The sequence below is a fragment of the Anomaloglossus baeobatrachus genome, chromosome 6, assembly GCF_048569485.1.
Source record: "Anomaloglossus baeobatrachus isolate aAnoBae1 chromosome 6, aAnoBae1.hap1, whole genome shotgun sequence".
Lineage (NCBI taxonomy): Eukaryota > Metazoa > Chordata > Amphibia > Anura > Aromobatidae > Anomaloglossus > Anomaloglossus baeobatrachus.
In genome coordinates this window covers 62,305,753-62,329,634 of record NC_134358.1, presented here as the reverse complement: position 1 = coordinate 62,329,634, position 23,882 = coordinate 62,305,753, and the positions used below count along the sequence as shown (strand labels likewise).

Below are 23,882 nucleotides of genomic sequence, written 5' to 3'. Positions count from 1 at the left end.
CGGAGTTTCACTACTCGTCACAGCCCAGCGTGTCTCCTGCTTACAGTGCTCTGCTGTGAGGGAGAAGTGAGAAGGGAGATGATGGGCTGTGATGCTGGGCTGTGCTGAGCAGTGAAACTCTGCCCACAGCCAATCATTCACGGAGACTGGTGCCGGCACACATGTTACTGAATGGAGGGATACGTGGAAGCCTGAGTCCCTAGGCTGTGCCTATTGGTCCGGAAGAACGAGACTTTGAGGTTTTATGTGGACTATGAACGGCTGAATTGGCTGTGCCATCCAAGACTCCTACACTTTGCCGAGGATATAAAAACCTCTGTCAAGCCTAAGGAAAACCAAGCACTTCTCCTCCCTGGATTTGGCCAACAGCCATATCTCAGAATTTTCACACTATACTTTCCTAGATAAAATATTCCTAGTTTTTTCATGTTCCTATATTATAGTTTGTTAAAAATGCACTGGAAAAGTTCTTAAAGTAAGGCCTCGAGCAGTTGTCCATTTTTTAAAGCACATGTTCTGTCTATGTCTGCAGCGAAGAACAGGCAAGTAAATAGGCCGATGGGCTATAATGGGCACATGTTCTGAGAAACAAAGTATCTGCTAAAAAAAAGTCCACAACCATTTCTAATCTCATTTGTAGAGTTGAGCGCGGTTCGTGGTTCGCGGTTCTCCAGTTCTAGGCTTGAGTGATTTTGGGGGCTGTTCGAGATCGAACTAGAACTCGAGCTTTTTGCAAAAGCTCGATAGTTCTAGATACGTTCGAGAACGGTTCTAGCAGCAAAAAGCAGGTCTTTTTACAGCTACAGTGTGCAGGAGCCATCGCTGGCAGCCTGCCAGAAGCTGGTAACCAAGATAAACATCGGGTATCCAAGCAAAGCGCTTTGGTTAGTAACCCGATGTTTATCCTGGTTACGTGCAGGAAGCCCACACTTCCCCGCTCAGCTCGCTCCGCCCCCTCCTGCCCGCGGCATGTACACATACATACATACACACACACACACACACACACACACACACATACACACACATGGCCCCGCTCGGCTTACCTACGGTGATGAAGTCCCGCCATCCCGACCTCAGCGCTGTCACTGTCCTCCATGGCCGCCGCTTGTCACATCCCTTCTCTCGCTTCCGACCCGAGACTGACTAGCGGTGACGTCACAGGCCTCTCGCGATACTTGGTGTGAAGGCGCCGGTCATTGAACTCAGTGACAGGGGCTGTCAGTGTGCTGGAGATCAGCGCAGGTAATGTACCTCGCTGACAGCAGCACTTGTCATGCCCTGCAGTGACCTGGGCTGACCCATTGATGTTAGCTCAGGTCACTGCAGTGCTCTCCCAGCCAATGGGGAACATTCTGCTCTTCATTGACTGGGACAGTGTGGATCGTCATGGCAACCCCTTGGATTACACCAGACCTGGATTTGTTTTTCATTCTAATAAATTGGTTAAAAAGGGAATGTTTTGGGGAGTGTTTTTTCAAATAAAAATGTGTTTGTCGTCTATTTTTTTTTATTACTGACTGGGTTGGTGATGTCGGGTATCTGATAGATGCCTGACCTCACCAACCCCAGGGCTTGATGCCAGGTGACATTACACATCTGGTATTAACCCCATATATTACCCCGTTTGCCACCGCACCAGGGCGCGGGATGAGCTGGGGCGAAGCACCAGGATTGGCGCATCTAATGGATGCGCCACTTCTGGGGCGGCTGCGGCCTGCTATTTTTAGGCTGGGGAGAGTCCAATAACCATGGACCTCCCTAGTCTGAGAATATCAGGCCCCAGCTGTCTGCTTTACCTTGGCTGATGAACCAATTTTGGGGGACCCCTATGTGTTTTTTTTTTTTAATTATTTATTTAATTTAAAATAACAGCGTGGGGTGCCCTCAGTTTTGGATTACCAGCCAAGGTGAGGTTGCCAGCTGTGGTGTGCAGGCTGCAGCCGTCTGCTTTACCCTAGCTGGCTACAAAACTAGGGGGAACCCTACGTCATTTTTTTTTTCATTTTTTTGGCTAAATACAAAGCTAAGCACCCCTTAGTGCCACATGAAAGGCACCAAAGGGTGCTCCACTTTTTCTACATTTTTTTCTCCATTTTTTCTCCACTTTTTCTCCACTTTTTCTCCACTTTTTCTCCACTTTTTTCTCCACTTTTTCTCCACTTTTTCTCCACTTTTTCTCCACTTTTTCTACATTTTTTTCTCCATTTTTTCTCCACTTTTTCTCCACTTTTTCTCCACTTTTTCTCCACTTTTTTCTCCACTTTTTCTCCACTTTTTCTCCACTTTTTCTCCACTTTTTCTACATTTTTTTTCTCCATTTTTTCTCCACTTTTTCTCCACTTTTTCTCCATTTTTTCTCCACTTTTTCTCCACTTTTTCTCCACTTTTTCTCCACTTTTTCTCCATTTTTTTCTCCACTTTTTCTCCACTTTTTCTCCATTTTTTCTCCACTTATTCTCCACTTATTCTCCACTTATTCTCCACTTTTTCTCCACTTTTTCTCCATTTTTTTCTCCACTTTTTCTCCACTTTTTTCTCCACTTTTTCTCCACTTTTTCTCCACTTTTTCTCCACTTTTTCTCCACTTTTTCTCCACTTTTTCTCCACTTTTTTCTCCACTTTTTCTCCATTTTTTCTCCACTTATTCTCCACTTTTTCTCCACTTTTTCTCCACTTTTTTCTCCACTTTTTCTCCACTTTTTCTCCATTTTTTCTCCACTTATTCTCCATTTTTTCTCCACTTTTTCTCCACTTTTTCTCCACTTTTTCTCCACTTATTCTCCACTTATTCTCCATTTTTTCTCCACTTTTTCTACATTTTTTTCTCCACTTTTTCTCCACTTTTTCTCCACTTTTTCTCCACTTTTTCTCAATTTTTTTCTCCACTTTTTCTCCACTTTTTCTCCACTTTTTCTCCACTTTTCTCCATTTTTTTCTCCACTTTTTCTCCACTTTTTCTCCACTTATTCTCCACTTTTTCTCCACTTTTTTCTCCACTTTTTCTCCACTTATTCTCCACTTATTCTCCACTTTTTCTCCACTTTTTTCTCCACTTTTTCTCCACTTTTTCTCCACTTTTTCTCCACTTTTTCTCCATTTTTTTCTCCACTTTTTCTCCACTTTTTCTCCATTTTTTCTCCACTTATTCTCCACTTTTTCTCCACTTTTTCTCCACTTTTTCTCCATTTTTTTCTCCACTTTTTCTCCACTTATTCTCCACTTTTTCTCCATTTTTTCTCCACTTTTTCTCCATTTTTCCTCCACTTTTTCTCCACTTTTTCTCCACTTTTTCTCCATTTTTTCTCCACTTATTCTCCATTTTTTCTCCACTTTTTCTCCACTTTTTCTACATTTGTTTCTCCATTTTTTTCTCCACTTTTTCTCCACTTTTTCTCCACTTTTTCTCCACTTTTTCCTCCACTTTTTCTCCACTTTTTCTCCACTTTTTCTCCATTTTTTCTCCACTTATTCTCCATTTTTTCTCCACTTTTTCTCCACTTTTTCTCCACTTATTCTCCATTTTTTCTCCACTTTTTCTCCACTTTTTCTACATTTTTTTCTCCACTTTTTCTCCACTTTTTCTCAATTTTTTTCTCCACTTTTTCTCCACTTTTTCTCCACTTTTTCTCCACTTTTCTCCATCTTTTTCTCCACTTTTTCTCCACTTTTTCTCCACTTTTTCTCCACTTTTTCTCCACTTATTCTCCACTTTTTCTCCACTTTTTTCTCCACTTTTTCTCCACTTTTTCTCCACTTTTTCTCCACTTTTTCTCCACTTTTTCTCCACTTTTTTCTCCATTTTTTCTCCACTTTTTCTCCGTTCTTTTTCTATGGTTGGTCTACCCATTAGCTCTGCCATGCATACTGTAGCTCTACACCTACTGCAGATGTTACTTTATGATTGACATCTCTTTCGTACCAGAGCTGTCTAAGCCTACTCTGACCCCATATTTGTCATTACTATATTGTCCTTGTACTGTATTATGACATTTGTATCATGTGTTTCATTTCTTGCTGTGTTGCAATTTTTTTGCTGCATCCCAATTGTACCTCTACATTGTTCGAGTTTATGTTATTGTTCTCTCACTCTTATGTGATACTGATTATTGTCATTTTTCATGATTACATATAGATAAGTCCAATCTGACGAAGGCTCAGGCCGAAACGTCATTTGTAAGTTGTTTTGGACAAAAACATATATGCTTATGAAAAAAATTTTTTCTTAATACGGACCAATAAAAAGTGATTTTGCATTACTCTCCGTTGTGACTTACTGACTTAGTCTGGGAGATTTAGAGTGCCGAGGTTACTCACTAATTTTATCTATTATTACCTCTGAGCACCTATATACCAGTGAGCAGAGCTTCCTCTACAGTAGTTCTCCTGATTAGGCATGCCCTTACCTCATGAGCAGGGCATTGCAGCTTTGGTAGCAACCATTACGACATGGACTCTGCTGCTGTGGACCCGAGAAGAGTGAGTGCAGATTCATTGCACCCACACTCCTCACATGAAGGGTCCGCACTCCTAGAAAATGGGGGATATGTTCCCTGAGTGTCTCCCCCCCATATTCTAGACGGTCCAGAGTCGTCGTGGGACCCCTTTATTTTTTTTCTTACAATAAATTGGTGAAAGAGGAAATGTTTTGGGGACTGTTTTTTCAAATAAATTTCTTTTGTCGATTTTTTTTTTTGTTAGTACTGACAGTTTATGATGTTGGGTATTTAATAGACGCCATGACATCACAAACTGCTGGGCTTGATCTCAGGTTACTTTACAGCTAGTATCAACCCGATTTATTACCCCGTTTGCCACTGCACCAGGGCACGGGATGAGCTGGGGTGAAGCGCCAGGATTGGCGCATGTAGTGGATGCGCCACGTCTGGGGTGCCTGCGGCCTGCTATTGTTAGGCTGTGAAGGCCCAATAACTATGGACCTTCCCACCCTGAGAATACCAGACCACAGCTGTCCGCTTTACCTTGGCTGGTGATCCAATTTGGGGGGGACCCTACTTTTATTGTGTAATTATTAATATTTATAAAATAATTATAAAAAAGAGCCTGAGGGGACCTCCACATTGGATCCCCAACCACGGTAAAGCTGCCAGCTGTGGTTTTCAGGCTACAGCCGTCTGCTTTACCCTAGCTGGCTATCAAAAATGGGGGGACCCAACGTCATTTTTTTTTTTTAACTATTTTTTAAATAGAAAAAATTAATGGGCTTCCCTGTATTTTGATTGCCAACCAAGGTAACGGCAGGCAGATGGGGGTGGCAACCCATAGCTGTCTGCTTTATCTGCGCTGAGAATCAAAAATACCGCGGAGCGCTACGTCATTTTTTTAAAGATTTATTTTTACAGCACTGTGATGTCCAGCAATCAAAATACAGGGAAGCCCATTTTATTTTTAATTATTTAAATAAATAATTAAAAAAAATATATATGGGCTCCCGCTGCATTTTTTGTATTGCTAGCTAAGGGTAATCCAAGCAGCTACTGGCTGCTAACCCCCACTGCTTGGTGTTACCTTCACTGGCAATGGAAAATCCAGGGAAGCATTTTTTATTTTTTTTGCCAAAAAACTACAAAAAAGGACGTGAGCTTCGCCATATTTTTGTATGCTAGCCAGGTATAGCAGGCAGGTGCTGGAAGAGTTGGATACAGCGCCAGAAGATGGCACTTCTATGAAAATGCCATTTTCTGAGGCGGCTGCAGACTGCAATTCGCAGCAGTGGGGCCCAGAAAGCTCAGGCCAATCTGTGCTGCGGATTCCAATCCCCAGCTGCCTAGTTGTACCTGGCTGGACACAAAAATGGGGCGAAGCCTACGTCATTTGTTTTCTAATTATTTCATGAAATTCATGAAATAATAAAAAAAGGGCTTCCCTTTATTTTTGGTTCCCAGCCGGGTACAAATAGGCAACTGGGGGTTGGGGGCAGCCGTACCTGCCTGCTGTACCTGGCTAGCATACAAAAATATGGCGAAGCCCACATAATTTTTTCAGGGGGCAAAAAACTTCTGCATACAGTCCTGGATGGAGTATGCTGAGCCTTGTAGTTCTGCAGCTGCTGTCTGTCTGTATGGAGAAGAGCAGACAGCAGCTGCAGAACTACAAGGCTCAGCATACTCCATCCAGGACTGTATGCAGAATTTTTTTGCCCACCAAAAAAATGACGTGGGCTTCGCCATATTTTTGTATGCTAGCCAGGTACAGCAGGCAGCCACGGGCTGCCTCCAACCCCCAGTTGCCTATTTGTACCCGGCTGGGAACCAAAAATATAGGGAAGCCCTTTTTTTTTTAATTATTTCACTTATTTCATGAAATAATTAAAAAACAAATGACGTGGGCTTCGCCCCATTTTTGTGTCCAGCCGGGTACAACTAGGCAGCTGGGGATTGGAATCCGCAGCACAGGTTAGCCCAAGGTTTCTGGGCGCCTCTGCTGCGGATTTCAGTCCGCAGCCATCCCAGAAAATGGCGCTCTCATAGAAGCGCCATCATCTGGCGCTGTATCCAACTCTTCCAACAGCCCTGGAGCCGGGTGGCTTGTTGGGTAATCATGAGTTAATACTGGCTTTGTTTTACTAGCCAGTATTAAGCCAGAGATTCTTAATGTCAGGCACGTTTGACCCGGCCATTAAGAATCTCCAATAAAGGGTTAAAAAAAACACCACACAGAGAAAAAATACTTTAATAGAAATAAATACACAGACACATTAGAGACTCCATCTTTATTACCCCCTGTCAGCCCTCCACGATCCTGCTCTTCTGTCTTCTTTCTTTCTAGTGTAGTAGTAGTAGTGACGATTGTAGTGAGGATGAGGTTCCCCAGCTCATCACTTGGGGCTGGGGAACCTCATCCTCACTACAATCCTCACTAGTGTAGTAGTAGTGACGATTGTAGTGAGGATGAGGTTCACCAGCTCATCACTTGGGGCTGGGGAACCTCATCCTCACTACAATCCTCACTACAATCGGGAAGCAGCGTGCAGCCTTCACTCCGTGAGTGATCAGTGCTGGCTGTCAGCGGTAACAGCGGTAACGCTGACAGACGCGTTACTATAGCAACGGTGCTCTCGGAGCCGCGGTTAGCGGTGACGTCACCGCTAACTGCGTTGCTATGGCAACGGTGATCTCCGTTAATGACCGGCTGTGTCAGCCGGTCCCTAACGGATTGGGGAGTCGACCGTGTGCTAGAGCATGTCGCCGGTACACGGCGATACACATATGTGCACCGTGTACCGGAGAGATGCACTCGCAGGTCCTACATGACGCGTCATAGTCATGTGACCAGTCTGTAGCCAATGAGATAATAGCCACGTGACTGGTCACATGGCTATTTTGACGTCACGATAGGTCCTGCATCTCTGCTGGCAGTGCCGTCACTGGGAGGATTCAGCGATCATCGGATGGAATAGCGGCAGGAGACGGAGTGCAGAAGGGATCGCGAGGACCGGTAAGTGTTATGGCAATGTTTATTAACTGTTTGTGTACATTTATAATGCATTTTTATGTGTTTGTGATTGCCTCCCATTATAGCCTATTGGCTCGAGTTCGGTTCGTCGAACGTTCGACGAACCGAACTCGAACGGGACCCCCGTTCGGCGAACCGACCTCGAGCCGAACCGCGACCGGTTCGCTCATCTCTACTCATTTGCTCACAAAAGTGAACGGGTGTATGAAAAAAGACAGATCATTGTCGGAGGCCATTTGTTTGTCATCTGAGTTCTGTACATTTTTACTCTGCAAATGAGTAAGCGAAGATTAGTTGTGGGTTTTTTTGCATGCAAGACAAATGGATGCCACATTGATGATAAATTTGGACACGCAGACCAAAAATCACTGAAAATTGGATCCAGCACAGTGGTCTGAATGAAGTCTTAAGGCACCGTTACACGCAATGACATCGCTAACGAGATGTCGTTGGGGTCACGGAATTCGTGACGCACATCCGGCCTCGTTAGCGTCGTCGTTGCGTGTGACACATACGAACGACCGCTAACGATGCAAAATACTTACCAAATCGTTGATTGTTGACATGTCGTCCATTTCCAAAATATCATTGCTGCTTTTGGACGCAGGTTGTTAGTCGTTCCTGAGGCAGCACACATCGCTACATGTGACACCCCAGGAACGAGAAACAACACCGTACCTGCGTCCTCCGGCAACGGGGTGGGCGTGTCTTTCATGCGGCTACTCTCCGCCCCTCCCCTTCTATTGGACGCCTTAGAAAAGAGGCGGTTTGCCAGCCACAGCGACGTCGCTAGGAAGGTAAGTATGTGTGACGGGTCCTAGCGATATTCTGCGCCATTGGCAGCGATTTGCCCATGATGCACAAACGACGGGGGCGGGTGTTTCACGAGCGACATCGCTAGCGCGATGTCACTGCGTCTAAAGCGCCCTTTACGTGAAATTTTTTCTTCAATCTTCTCTGTTCTCCAGCCTTTAAGCATTTCTTTTCCTCTTGCAAACACTTTTTTATTCCTCAAAAGCTTTTACTTATTTTTTGTCTCCTTTGCATGAAAAATAGCAATAATCCAGTTTCAGAATGGTGTCCAGTTTTATGTAATAGGATCCCATTTTTTCTATATTCACCTGTGTAGTCAAGTAGAAGAAAGTAACGTATATAACCTTGGTGATTAAACTAGCTAATACGTGAAGTTGAAAAACCCCAAATCATTTTGTCCTTGCAGTTTATGGTCCAACCATTCCTTCTGGGAATCATCACCAGAAAACAATTATACCGTCCCGACAGAAGGATCCAATGTTGTGATCCCACCAGGTAACAATGTGCACTTTTTGACATTATCTTCAGGATACAGTTTTTATGGCAATTTTAGTTTTACATATCCAGTTATGAACATATGATGAATGTTACAGATATTATCTGGTGTGATATCTGAACTTGTTAGAGCCAATGTGGGTTAATGATAACAAATACATGTTGAATTCTGTTGATTTTTGCATCAGCTTCCTATTTTTCCTTCCAGGCAAGTGGGTTATAGCTGACATACAAGTCCCATCCCTTTATAAACTCACTATTTATGGGGTCCTGGAGATGAGGAACCTCACGGACAACTCAACATCTTCAGCTGTGTCCACCTTCAAAACAACTGTACTCAGTGCCACCTACATTTTCATCCAGGTGAAGAACATAATACAATCATTTCTGGTCAGAATTCGATTTTTGGAAGTGTCTATAAACCTTACACCTTATTTCCTTCTTTTAGGGTGGGAAATTGACAGGAGGAACAAAAGACAACCCATTCCAAGGTGAATTACATATTATACTAAGAGGAAATCATTCAACCCCAGAGCTCCCACTACCAGATGGACCAAACCAAGGTTCAAAGGTTTTAGGTAAATTGAAATTTCAATGTTATCATCTGAAGGCAAACTGGACATTAGAAATGTGAGCACCAACTTCCTCATCCTTTCTGCACAGGGGTGTTCGGTCAGCTGGACCTCCATGGACTTCCTCGCTCTGTGTATAGAACAAAACTCGCAAATACAGCATCAGCAGGATCACAAATCATCAACGTCACAAAGCCGGTAGACTGGAAGGTGAGATTTATCATTCCCGGTCAATTCTGAGGAGCAGAAAACCAAAATGGGACTCAAGTTTCAAATATAAAAGATGGCATTGGATTGGTGGTTGTGGTCATCTCGGCCTTCCTAAGGTTGCATGATATATTTTTCAATTTTACAAAGATACAAGGTAAGAAGTTTTTTAGAAGACAGACGATTAGAAATCTACTCTACAATCAAAGTCTCCAAATAGACTTGAACTTGTAAAGTTCTCGCGGAAGGATATTTTTTTACTTTACTATTGGATCTCCAATTTGTGGAGGACTTGTTTTAAATGAAAAATGATTGCTTATATTTAACCACATTTTCCTTTACAAGGTGGGAGAGGATATTCTGATCACCACTACCAGTTATGATGCCTGGCAGACAGAAACCAGGAACATCATTGCCATTTCTACTGATAAGATGACCCTCACGCTAAATGAGTCCCTTAGCTTTAGCCACTCGGGTAAGTGATATAGTAAAAGAAAATTAAAATGTAAAATGTTTTCTGGTTTGGACCATCTGGTTACAGTTTAGGAATATTTCAAAGTTTCTATAATGAGTGGATTAGCTACAGTGGGTAGAGTGGGCTACCTGCAATAAGATCCACCCATGTCAGCTGCTATCGGTAAGGAGCGGTGTCCTCAATACTCATTGAAATGAATGGATATGCAAAAAGGCAATCGCTTCATATTAAGGGAAAGACTAAACAGCTCCAAATATTTTTGGGGATTAATTACCCATCTACATCAATATGAGGCTTGAATAGGTGAAACTCCTTATACAAGCTAAACACTCTCTATGTCGGAGTGGGTAGACTCAATGGAACAACTGAATAATTCTCATTTTTTTGGCGAATGGAATGGCATACTGAAAAATTACTATTAAAGAGGACCAACCACTAGGATTTTCCTATAAAAACTAAAGCCAGTGCTATACTGACACTATCATGCTGTTTCTATACATACCTTTACTTGTGATATCAGATGTATAGTTTTTGAAATATAGGCAAGTAAAGTGTGCAAAATAACTGATATTTGATTAATAGCAGCTACAGAATATCTAATAGCTGGGTCAGGTTTTGCTAGTTCTTCCCGCCCCTGTCTGCCTGCCTGTCCTTTCTCCCCCTGTAAAAACAAAAATAGTTCACCAGGTCAAAAGTCGACACCTTTTGCTCTTACTTTATTCCTGCTGCACCTTTGAGAATCCATTTTGTTTCATTTAAATTAGGCATACAGTACCAGAGATCAGGATCTTTTTATTTAGTGCAAATTATTAGTCTTTACCATGGGACTATAGCTCACAAGGTAATAATGCAGAACCACTCAAAGACATGCCCCAGAGGATCCAGTGAAAAATAAAATATAAATTAGTACTGAATAAAAAGGCTCATATCTCTGGTACTATAAAGTGGATTTAAAAGCAAATCAAAGCAAAAACAACAACAAAAATAAACTGAATACTCAGCAGGTAGAGAGAAAAAAAAGAGCAAAAACTGTCCACCTGGTGACAGGTCCTCTTGAATCCTACTGATTTCTAAACCAAATTAGCTCAATTTTCTGATCAAAATACAGTTAAAATAGCACAGAAAAGAAAAACTCAAAATACAATAAGGCAATCAAAATTCATAAAGATAAGACTGACAATAAAAAACAAATTAAAATAAAACTGCAAACAAATTAAAAACAAAAAACAATAGAGAAAAGGATCATATGTCTTAAGAGGACCTACTATATTAAATATGTACCTGTCTTTTCACAAAAAAAACCTGTAGAAAAGCCTTTTTTGTTACTTTTACCGCATAACAAGTTAAATCTGCTTTTGATACACATATTAGTCTAACATATCCCAAAACATTCTCATTTCTAACTTACCATTCACTTTTCTGAGTAACCCATTCCCGGTCATTAGCATTCTGACAGAGTTATATGTATTGGAACTTCCTTTTTTTCATACCCAATATGCATTGCTCCTGCCATCGGCCAATGAACTGAAAGCCAACCTGTCTGTTATGACTGAATGCAGTTTGACAGACAGGTGAGAAGAAAGATAAATTCCAGCCTCTCCTTTAAATGGATTAAACTAGACAACAGGCAGCTGACAGCAAGTTTTACAGATGGTCGATACCTAATGGTCGGCATAATGGATTAATTTTTTTAAAGACATGATTATAAATAAAGTGAGATGTAGATTGTCTACACAGCACATTATTTATCACATGAGATTAGGTTGTATGGCATTACAGAAACCATTTAAATACAGGTAACAAATTAAATACAACCATGGAATACAAGTGAAACTATATGCAACCATGAAATACAAATGAAACTATATGCAACTATGGAATACAAGTGAAAATATATACAACCATGAAATACAAGTGAAACTATATGCAACCATGGAATGCAAGTGAAACTATATACAACCATGGAATGCAAGTGAAACTATATACAACCATGGAATACAAGTGAAACTATATACAACCATGGAATACAAGGGAAACTATATGCAACTATGGAATACAAGTGAAACTATATACAACCATGGAATACAAGTGATACTATATGCAACCATGGAATGCAAGTGAAACTATATACAACCATGGAATGCAAGTGAAACTATATGCAACCATGGAATACAAGGGAAACTATATGCAACTATGGAATACAAGTGAAATATATACAACCATGGAATTAAAATGAAACTAATAAAATGTAAAAAATAAAAACTACTGTTTGTTCTTTATTTATATTTTAGTGATTTTTTTTGTTGTATTTTTCTGCAGCTAACACCTATCAAGTACCAAACACGACCCTGAATTACACCCTGGCGGCTGACGTTGCTTTACTTAGTAGGAATATTAAGATCATTGGTGAGGACTATCCTGGTTGGTACAGTGAATCATTTGGAGCCCGAGTTCTTGTCGGCACATTTTCAGCCAACGATGTGGAATATCGAGGTATTGTGAATTTTACCAATGTAAATAGTGTGTATGTGTGCGGCTGAACAAATATCTGATGGAACTAGTCACAATCTGGACCACACAGGGAATTATAGGGTTGGTGTGTCATCAGATTCCCGTATTTTTGGAGATAAATAAGACTATTGGCCTGTCATATGAGATGGAGGCCTTACTGATTATGTTTTTGGTTTTTAAGGTAGGGCAAGAATTGAGAATGTGGAATTTCACCACACCGGTCAGGAAGGTTACAGAGATCCCACAGACCCACGGTACTCGTTGGCTTTCCTCAGTCTCGGAGAGGTTAGTTTTCATTTCATGAACTTTTTTTTGCTTGTGAGAAAAAGTGAGACAGGGATAGTGCAAAAATGTTGTATATAAACTCTTGGAAAAACTTGTTGCTGCGCTCACTGTTGCCCCCTGTTGAGTATTGACCTGCCAAATTAGTGGGGGGAAGGGAAACGGCAACTTCTCTTAAAATATACAGTATCTCGATTCCAAAAAGAGATAAGACTTGTCTACTTTATTTATAGGTATCATCAAATGAATCCTATGTTAAAGGATGTTCCTTCCACAATGGATTTTCTCCAGCAATTGGCGTTTTTTACACAAATGGACTCGACATTGATGACAACGTTATTCACTTCACTGTAGGAGAAGGTAAAATTAACGAACAGGAGTGCACAGGAGAAAAAGAGGCAGTACAGCAAGGATGAAAATGGACTTTCCCTTTTAGTGATTGCTGGTAATGCCCAGCAAGACAGAAGGGTCTGGGGCTTCTTTCTTTTGCCCTCCCCATCACCTTCCAGGACCGTTGTGCTGATAAAAAAAATACATAAATACTAGTAATATATATATATATTTTTAAAAAAAATGTAAATCTCTATTATGGTAAAAAAAAACAACAAAGAAACACTGCAAGCATTATAATCTGCACTTTAAAGAGGACAACCCACCAGGATTTTTATATATAAACTAAAGCCAGTGCTATACTGCCGCTATCGTGCTGATTCTATACATACCTTTAGTTGTGAGATCAGATGTATAGTTTCTGAAATATAGGCAAGTAAAGTTTGTAAAATGCACTGTTGTTTGATTGATAGCAGCTACAGAATATCTAAAATGTGGGTCAGGTTTTGCTAGTTATTACCGCTTTTGTCTGCCTGCCTGTCCTTATTACAGGGGGAGAAAGGAGGGAGGTAGGACAGGCAGCAGACGGGGCGGGAATAACTAGCAAAACCCGACCCACCTATTAGATATTCTGTAGCTGCTATCAATCAAGTAACATTGCATTTCACAAACTTTACTTCCCTATATTTCAGAAACTATACATCCGATCTCACAACTAAAGGTATCTATAGAATCAGCATGATAGCACAAGTATAACACTGGCCTTAGGTTATATAGGAAAATCCTGGTGGTTGGTCCTCTTTAAAGGTATAATCTTACGTACCTAGTAAAGGAAGGAGTGTTGTTTTGTTCACACACTCTCCCGAACAAGTTACGTTATATCAGTCCTGTGCACCAATGAAAAATGCAGCTTCTCCAGCAATCCACAAGCCCTCATAACACTGCATTGCAGGTAAAAATGGAGGTGGCAGCACTTATTTAAAAGAACAAAAGTTTTATTTTGCAAAACTAGCAAAACATAAAAAGTCATATAAATTCTATATCGCTGTATTTATTTACCCACAGTAAAGATAACATGCAATCTCTACTACAGAGTGAACACCATAATAAATTCCATAAAAACAATGGTGACATTTTTCGTTTTCCCCCAAAAAACAGTACTTCAAAAGGAACCTGTCAGGTCCCTTATGGCCTCCAACCCAGCAGCATTTACATTTTTATGTCCAGATTCCTTTCCTAACCAGCCCTGAATATCATCATTCTCTAAAATAAGACTTTAATTAAAACATTTATTACCCCTGTTTCTCTTATTCAAATTAGGCCTGTGACTAGTCGCAGGGCGTTGTTTCCCCAGACTACTCGGTCCTTTTTCCATTTTATCATACCCCTGTGGGCAGGATTACATGATTTCCAGGAGCTGGCGTTATCAGCAGCTGCTGGAAATCTTGCGCATGCGCGTAGCTTGTTCCAGCCTCGTCAGTGTGCCACAGGATTTGGGTGGACTTCTCCAAGCTTCAGAAGGGGCACTGCGCATGATCCGAAGACTTCTGCACTTTCGACCATGTGCAGTGGGCCTGTGAAGCCAGGATACATACACCTAGCTACAAAGGCGCACTGTGCATGATGGAAAGTACAGAAGTCTTCGGCTCATGCACCTTCTGAAGCCGTGAGAAGTCCACCCAAATTCTGAGGTGCCTTGACACAGCCGGAACGAACCATGCGCATGTGCGAGAATTCCAGGAAGTTGTGATGATGCCGACTCCTGGAAATCATGTGATCACACCCACAGGGGGTACCAAAAAGGGGACCCACTCTATGATATCGCTATTGAACTACTAGGAGAATATAGAAAGGTCTAAAAGTCGATACTAACCTTTCTAATAAAATATTTTGATATATGTGAAGCTTTCACACTGTTTGCTTTATCCTTTGTTAATTCTGAATGTATAAATATATCATATAAATTCTAAATTATTATTTTGTAGGAATCAGAGTATGGGGAGAACGTGTAAATATAAGGGGGAATCTGGTTGCACTCTCTGTTTGGCCTGGTACATACCAAGACCGCGAGGAAGTAAACAATATCCTATGGCACGCTGGAATAGAGGTTAGTGTTTGGGCTCAGCTCATGGTGATGAGGATGGAGAGAATCTCCATCTGTAATCATTATGTTGAGAATTCTGCCTATCCTGGTTACAAGTAATATACAGTATATCACAAAAGTGAGCACACCCCTTACATGTTTCTCAATATTTTATTATATCTTTTCATAGGTCAACACTGGAGATCTGACCCTGTGATATAATGTACAGTAGACCATATGCTGCTTGTATAACAGTGTAAATTTAGTGCCCTCTAAATAACTCATCACACATCCATTAATGTCTAAATCGCTGGCAACAAAAGTGAGTACACCTCTAAGTGAAAATGGCCACCTTCAGCTCAATTAGTCATTTTCTTTCCCCGGTGTCATGTGACTCATTATGTTAACAAGGTCTCAGGTGTGAATGGGGAGCAGGTGTGTTACATTTGGTGTTATCGCTCACCCACTCTCTCATACTGGTCACTGAAAAGTCAACATGGCGCCTCATGGCAAAGAATTCAGTGAGGATCGGAAAAAAAGAATTGTTGCTTTACATAAAGATGGCTGAGGCTATAAGAAGATTGTCTGCACTCTGAGACTGAGCTGCAGCACAATGGCCAAGACCATACAGCGGTTTAGCAAGACAGGATCCACTCAGACCCTGTGTGCTGAGTTATTTAGAGGCCACACCAAATTTACAGTTATACAAGCTGTACACTGACTACTGTACATTGTATCAGTGTCAGATCTTCAGTGTTCTCCCATAATAATATATAATAAAATATTTACAAAAATGTGATGGGTGTACTCACTTTTGTGATATACTGTATCCAGTTGGCCAGAACTTAATCTTTCTTATTCAAAGGAATTAATTTCCTGTATAGATATAGATTTAAAAGACAATGTTGTCACTGCGGCCACAATTAGAAGGAGCTGAGAAGCTTACAGTATATTTTATTATTATTATTATTATTATTATTATTATATGTAATGTATGCAGTGAGCTCCCTCTAGTGGTGGCTGCAGGAAGCCACTGCCTGATCTGAAAACTGTTTTGATTTCTTTCTAGATTAGTGAAGGAGCTGACATTGTCCTGCAGAATAACGTGGTCACTGGGTTTGAAAGAGCCGGATATCGAATCGATGGAGAGGTTTGCCAAAGTGAGTAACAGAAGTAATATAATAACATAGAAACTAAACTGCTACTATGGACATTATATTATGATCAATTCTGTTGACTTGTGATAGTAAAACAGCCCAGTTAGTCTATGTCCCATGCACATTAAGTGTTCATTGGTCTTAAAGGGATTATCCAATTTTGGAAAACCTCTGTCTTCCAGTTCAACTTTGCTTTAAAAAAACCAAACTGTGCTTTAGTCACCCTCCCTGGGTTCAGTGCTGAATCTCCGCCTACTTCCGGTGTCTGTTATTGTCTGAAGCACTACCATCATGCTTACGGCATTGAAGTCAATCCATGAGCTCAGCTGATCGTGCTATAAACTCGGGCAGAGTCGGGAGTTCAGTTATTGGCTGCAGCGCTGTCACTATGACTTAAGCACTGCAGACAATAATCAGACCTGGACCCCGGGAGGGGGAGTAAAGCATATTTAGGTTGCTAAAACAAACTGCAGCTGGAAAAGGATTTTTTTCTTAAAGTGGAAAACCCCTTTTAGTTGTTTGTTGTTTTTTTTAAAAAAATTTTATTAGTCACCAGTGGATGGTATAGAACAGCTCGTACCTGTATATTCCTCATATTCTCCGTGTTATCCTCCGTGTTAGGCCACATGTGACCAAACCTCAGCCCGTGCCTTGTTCGTCCAACTCTTTCAATGGCCACTAAGATCTCTTGGACGAAATGTCCATGGCTTGAGGTCACTCTGTACATGTGATTGATATCTTGCACTTTTCCATAGGGCATAGTTATATTTTGCTCAATAGTTGCATATGTGGTATTGCATGGCTCATACTATTAGAACATATTGATATATTAAAAGGGCTTTCCAGAATTTTATCACAGTTAGCTAAAAGCAGAATTTGGTATAACATAGAAAAAAATAATTTGTCCTGTCCCAATGTGACCGCTGGAAGATGTGAGATCAGAAGGTCACAATCATAATTGATTTCAGATCCTCATTGCCGCGCGCTTGACTAATTTCATGTATTAGAGTGGCTTTACTTTCCTTTAGCGCTGAACTTGTTAAGGACTGTTTCCCTTCTGGCTGAGAACTTGTTGCCTTTATTTCAGCTGCAGCACTTTTGGGCTATGCCCGCCCCTTCCGCTTTATATACACACTCTGGCTGCCTTCCAGTGCCAGTTAAATTCTTTTTGCTGACCACTTTGAAGGAGCCTGTCTCTAGAGAAGCTTAGGAGTTTGAAGTCCCTGCTCCCGTCTGTCTTACCTACCCCATGTTGTCTTATTGTAGAAGCGAGACTAGTGTCTTGCTGGCCTGCACACTAGGCAGGGTGAGTCCAGGACAAGTGAGGGCCTAGGCACATGACGGCAACGAAGGGAAAGACCTGTATAGTGTCATTAGGAGAGTGTAGGGTTCAGCATCACATGAGAGTTAGAAGGTGAGCCCTCGCCCCCTCTCCCTAATGCCAGGGCATTCCATTATCATCTTCCCTTTTGTTCCCATCTGTGTTGCGCCGCACGCTGGGTGTTCCCTAACCTGGGTGGGACAGAATTACTCCCCCATTAAATCCCCTGATCTCCTGTCACTCCAGTGGTTACTATTAGTACTGCAGCAATGACATAATGTACACCATTTAGAAGCTTACTGGCCTTAACGGTGATGTTGGTTTCATAATCCATGCCGGGCTGAGTCGTGGCTGGTATTCCATCCCTGGATGTCAGGTGTTTCAGGGGTTAATTGATTTCTGCCTCATTCTGGAGATCAGGTTGCTATATCCTGGCACTGCACCTGTGGATCCTTGCCAGTAATAGTTCTGCTCTGGAGCACCTGAGCCAGGAGAGAGAGAGAGAGAGATAGATAGAGAGAGAGAGATAGAGAGAGAGAGAGGGAGAGAGGGAGCGGGAGAGACTAGGAGTGCTTTTACACGATATAGAACGTTCTGCTGGACATGCTCAGTAGAGCGTGACGTAATCCTGCACTGGAATCTGTCGTGTGATGCATGACGATGGAATCCAGCATCATAGACATTCATGATGCCTCTTGACAGATTCCGACAGAATCCTGCGGAGTGCGTTATTTCACAGCAGCAAAAAACATTACATTCTGCGTTAGTCCCGCCCGATGGTCAGTCACAAAACGACTGATGCGCCGCGGGGCGGATGCAACGCGAGAACTTCAGTTGCAATCCGCCCTTCATAGAAGTCTATGAGAAAAAATATTTTGCCGGTTACCGTAATTCCTCAAGGCGACGGATTGCAACTGATGCAAAACAACGCAAGTGTGAAAGCAGCCTAACAACGTTTTATGCTTCTCCCTTTGGTTCCCTACTGACTTTCTGGTTTGACTCTGCTAGCTGACTTCTTTATTGTGTTTGCGCCCTCTAGTGGATATTCTGCTTACTGCACCTTGTGTCAGTCGCGTCACAATTGGTACTGTATATTCAGCACATGAGCACTGAAGCCAGTGATTGACTGCAGCGGTCTCATAAATTATATGTGTGATGGATCTGCAGGCGTGGCAAGGGTAATTTTTTTTACTTTATACCATTTTTTGATCTTAGGCAACCTACTGAAAATCACAAAATGTGACTACAATATTGAAAGGTTTTTGTGTTATAAAGTTGTGGTAAACAGAATCTATCTTGCGATGTGACTTTTATTTTCTTATTTTAGGAGTAACAAGTACTTCACTACACTGCCTATATAATTATACATATAATTAATATCACTGCCCGTAATATATAATACAATTCTACCTACAGATGTCACTGATCCCAGTCTGCAGTGGTATAACAACGAAGCCTATGGTGGGTTATATGGTATCTATATGAATGAAGACGGGCTCTCCGACTGTTCACTTATCAGAGGATTTAAGTTATGGAAATGCTGGGATTATGGGATCTACTTCCAGGTAATGTATACAATATCTAGGGATGTCTACATAAAAGAGAGATCTCACCTTACATTGAATCTTTAATAATGAAAATTCAGTCTGATCTGCAGATACTAAGTTATGGAGTAGGAGCAGCTGAGCAGATTGATATATAGATCTGTGGAAAAAGATTCAGGGATTTATTTAAAACTGCTCATTAAAGGCTAAGGAGTCCAGTAGGTGGTCCTGCGGAATGAAGGAGCCATATATTAACAGAGTTCTAGATACAGTACATAAATTAGAATTTGCACAGTTTTTTTTTTGTTTTACCCAAACCTTTATAAAATACCTCTGCTTACCTGTTGAGGGGTGGCACAGGGCAGTTGTAGTCACGGGCGGGGCCGAACCCTGGTTGCTGTGCAGCCCTGCAAGATCAGTCCACGCCCTGGCCACCTCCACAGTGGAACAAATTAGGTGCTGGTCATATTCTTTCAAACATAGTTCAAACACGGAGTCCAGATTCTTAAGAAACACATTATGGGCACTTTTCTTTAACGTTACAAGGCCAGCACAGTTTTCTATCATTAAAACCTTTAGTGCGCACTGCTTCCCGGGTTCCGGTGTTCTCAATCTTCCTGTTATGGAGGTATCATGGCTGGCCGGCTGAGTGCTAGAAAATCTCAGAGATTGGCAGCACGTGTTTTTTTATCTCACAGTTCCCTGTGTGTGCAGCAGCGTACTCCATGACAATGAGTAACTGTCAGTTTTTACTCTCAGTTGCTAGCCTTTGACTTCCTTTATAAATCTCACCCTGGGGTACTTTTAGTGCAGTTTATAGTTGTTCCTGGCTGTTGTCTGCAGCAGTTGTCTCCTCTTGTTCCAGAGACTTCTGTGGAAGCTGCTCCTAAGTGTTTATCTACCTGGCCTCAGGTGGTAGCATTTGTGTTTTCCCTGTATTGTCTCCTTTTGTCTCCCTTGGCATTAGTGGTGTTGATGAAGAGCTCATACCTTCCATCCTTACTTAGGACCCACATCAGGGTTTGCCTAGGGTGAGGTATTCCTGCTCTGTGACAGATGCAGAGCCTGTATAAGGTTGGTGAGGGCAGTGAGGGTGATCTGCAGGTTATTGTCAGGGGTCACCAATTCCCCCTTTCTTTGTCGCTCCATTGGGAGACCCAGACAATTGGGTGTATAGCTTCTGCCTCCGGAGGCCACACAAAGTATTACACTTTAAAAAGTGTAACCCCTCCCCTCTGCCTATACACCCTCCCGTGCATCACGGGCCCATCAGTTTTATGCTTTGTGTTGAAGGAGGCACACATTCACGCAAGCTCCACATTTTAGTCAGCAGCAGCTGCTGATTGTATCGGATGGAAGAAAAGAGGGCTCCCCACGGGGCCCCCGGCATGCTCCCTTCTCACCCCACTAAGTCGGCGGTGCTGTCAAGGTTGAGGTACCCATTGCGGGTACAAAGGCTGGAGCCACATGCCGTTTTCCTTCCCCATCCCTTAGAGGCTCTGGGAGAAGTGGGATCCTAATCGGTCACCTTTCACTGGGACCGGGCTCCCTCCGCAGCCCCTGGGGGAATCTGACGGGCAGGAGACTGGGTATCATCAGGGACAGGCCCTGCATCTAAAAGGTACTCTGTGTCCCCTTGGGGACGGTGCATGGAGCGCCTGTGTTACAACGCTGCAGCGGCTGCTGTTTTTCTGTGACAACCGGGACTACCGCGCCTGATCGCCGGCCGCGTTATTAAATTTAGTCTCCAGCTTCTGCGGCCTAGTACCATAACTCCCGCCCCCGGGCCTGCCAGTCAGGGGTAAGGGCGGGACGGTCGACTGGACGTCGGCAGTGAGGGCTGGAGCATACTTAGGTGTCCTCCTCCCCCCTCACTGAGCACTGTGGGGCACCAGATTCCCGCACTTTATTAGTCACGCCCACGGCTCCCTCCTCCCCTGAGAACTCTGGCAGCCATTGTTACAATCACTTCTGCCGGTGGAGGATTTCAGAACGAGCTCTGTAGTTCTGGGAGGCCCAGGCTGGGAATCTGGTGGACACACAACCGCTTTGGGCGGTCGGTAAGCCACACCGGTTACCAGGTGCTGGCCCCCCTAAAGTGCCGAAGTGTATATATATATATATATATATTGTATACATTTTCTCTGTTCGGCCGCATTATTTTGCTTTTGGCTATATACCCTCACTGATCACTCTCAGAGGAGACAACAGCATGTCGTCCGCAAAGAGCAAGGGTGCCAAGGCACAGGCTTATTTTGCAACCTGTACCTCTTGTGCGGCTATGTTACCTGCAGGTTCCACCTACCCTCACTGTGTGCAATGCTCGGCCCCTGTGGCACTCACTCAGCCGGAGCCTCGGGCACTGGTGGGACCCTCGGCTCAGGTAGAACCGCCGGCTTCCACTGTCCAGGTGGCAGGGACAGAGTTTGCAGTTTTGGCTGAGAAACTCTCTGAGTCGCTTTCACAATCCATGGCTCAGTCTATGGACAAATGGTCTGCTAAGATACTAGAAGCCTTGCAGTCCAGATCGGTAACACAGGCCCAGGGCACTGTGAGTTCATCGCCCCCAGGCCCCTCTCGGTCGGTGCAGCGAAGTGCTCCTGGGGTGACACCTAGGTCCCACGGTGAGGACTCCGACACGGACCGCAGTCCCAGACCGGCTAAGCGGGCTCGCTGGGAACCTTCCCCGACTTCATCACGCTGTTCGGGGTCTCAGCATGAGGACTCTCTGGAGGATGAAGCGGAGGTCGCAGCTCAGGGCTCTGATCCTGACGTTGCTCTCAATCTTGATACACCTGAAGGTGACGCCATAGTAAATGACCTTATAGCGTCCATCAACCAGGTGCTAGATCTTTCTCCCCCAACTCCACCTATAGAGGAGTCGGCTTCGCAGCAGGAGAAGCACCAGTTTAGGTTTCCCAAACGTACACGGAGTGCGTTTTTCGATCACTCTAACTTCAGAGATGCTGTCCAGAAGCACAGAGCATTTCCGGACAAGCGCTTTACTAAGCGCCTTAATGACACACGTTACCCCTTCCCCCCTGACGTAGTTAAGGGTTGGGCTCAGTGTCCCAAGGTGGATCCTCCAGTCTCTAGACTGGCGGCTAGATCCGTAGTATCAGTGGCAGATGGTTCATCGCTCAAGGATGCCACTGACAGGCAAATAGAGCTCCTGATGAAATCCATCTATGAAGCCATAGGCACGTCTTTTGCTCCGGCCTTTGCAGCTGTGTGGGCACTCCAAGCTATCTCAGCTTGTCTGTCTGAGATTAATGCGGTCACACGTACCTCTGCTCCGCAAGTTGTGTCTTTGACTTCTCAGGCGTCGGCCTTTTCGTCCTACGCCATGAACGCCGTCCTGGACTCTGCGAGCCGTACAGCGGTAGCGTCCGCCAATTCGGTGGCAGTCCGCAGGGCCATGTGGCTACGCGAATGGAAGGCAGACTCTGCTTCCAAGAAGTTCTTAACCGGTTTGCCATTTTCTGGCGACCGTTTGTTTGGCGAGCAATTGGACGAAATTATTAAACAATCCAAGGGAAAGGACTCGTCCTTACCCCAGTCCAAACCAAACAGACCTCAGCAACGAAAAATACAACCGAGGTTTCGGTCCTTTCGGCCCTCAGCCAGGTCCCATTCCTCCACGTCCAACAGGTCACAGAAGGGCCAGAGGAACTCTTCTGCATGGCGGTCTAAGTCACGTCCTACAAAGACCGCCGGAGGAACCGCCTCCAAGGCGGCCTCCTCATGACTTTCGGCCTCCCCAAACCGCATCCTCGGTCGGTGGCAGGCTCTCCCGCTTTTGCGACGCCTGGTCGCCACATGTCCAAGACCGATGGGTGAGAGACATTCTGTCTCACGGTTACAGGATAGAGCTCAGTTCTCGTCCTCCGACTCGTTTCTTCAGAACATCTCCGCCCCCCCGAGCGAGCCGATGCACTTTTTCAGGCGGTGAACACTCTGAAGGCAGAAGGAGTTGTGATCCCCGTTCCCCTTCAAGAACGTGGTCGCGGTTTTTACTCCAACTTGTTCGTGGTGCCAAAAAAGGACGGATCATTCCGTCCCGTTCTGGACCTCAAACTGCTCAACAGACACGTGAGAACCAGACGGTTCCGGATGGAATCTCTCCGCTCTGTCATCGCCTCGATGTCCCAAGGAGACTTCCTAGCATCAATCGACATCAGGGATGCTTATCTCCATGTGCCGATTGCACCAGAGCATCAACGCTTCCTGCGTTTCGCCATCGGGGACGAACACCTTCAGTTCGTGGCACTGCCTTTCGGCCTGGCGACAGCCCCACGGGTCTTCACCAAGGTCATGGCAGCAGTGGTGGCGGTCCTACACTCTCAGGGCCACTCGGTGATCCCTTACTTAGATGATCTTCTAGTCAAGGCACCCTCCCGGGTGGCATGTCAACACAGCCTGACCATTGCTCTGGAGACTCTCCAGAGGTTCGGGTGGATCATCAATTTCCCAAAGTCAAAATTGACACCGACCCAATCACTGACTTACCTCGGGATGGAGTTTCATACTCTCTCAGCGATAGTGAAGCTTCCGCTGGACAAACAGCGTTCGCTGCAGACAGGGGTGCACTCTCTCCTTCGGGCCCAGTCACACCC

At 43.7% G+C, this 23,882-nt stretch overlaps 1 protein-coding gene across 2 annotated transcripts in view; it reads left to right on the top strand.

Moving 5' to 3' along the window:
* The window catches only part of PKHD1L1 (PKHD1 like 1), a 278,999-nt gene that overhangs the window by 209,080 nt on the left and 46,037 nt on the right, over positions 1-23,882 (top strand). For both annotated transcript variants that reach the window (XM_075352949.1, XM_075352950.1), the window contains exons 54-64: positions 8,696-8,784; positions 8,993-9,147; positions 9,233-9,362; positions 9,448-9,566; positions 9,909-10,038; positions 12,358-12,531; positions 12,731-12,834; positions 13,065-13,191; positions 15,147-15,268; positions 16,314-16,404; positions 19,139-19,287. In XM_075352949.1, the coding sequence (XP_075209064.1) occupies positions 8,696-8,784; positions 8,993-9,147; positions 9,233-9,362; positions 9,448-9,566; positions 9,909-10,038; positions 12,358-12,531; positions 12,731-12,834; positions 13,065-13,191; positions 15,147-15,268; positions 16,314-16,404; positions 19,139-19,287 (1,390 nt within the window). The remainder of the gene's footprint in view (positions 1-8,695; positions 8,785-8,992; positions 9,148-9,232; positions 9,363-9,447; positions 9,567-9,908; positions 10,039-12,357; positions 12,532-12,730; positions 12,835-13,064; positions 13,192-15,146; positions 15,269-16,313; positions 16,405-19,138; positions 19,288-23,882) is intronic.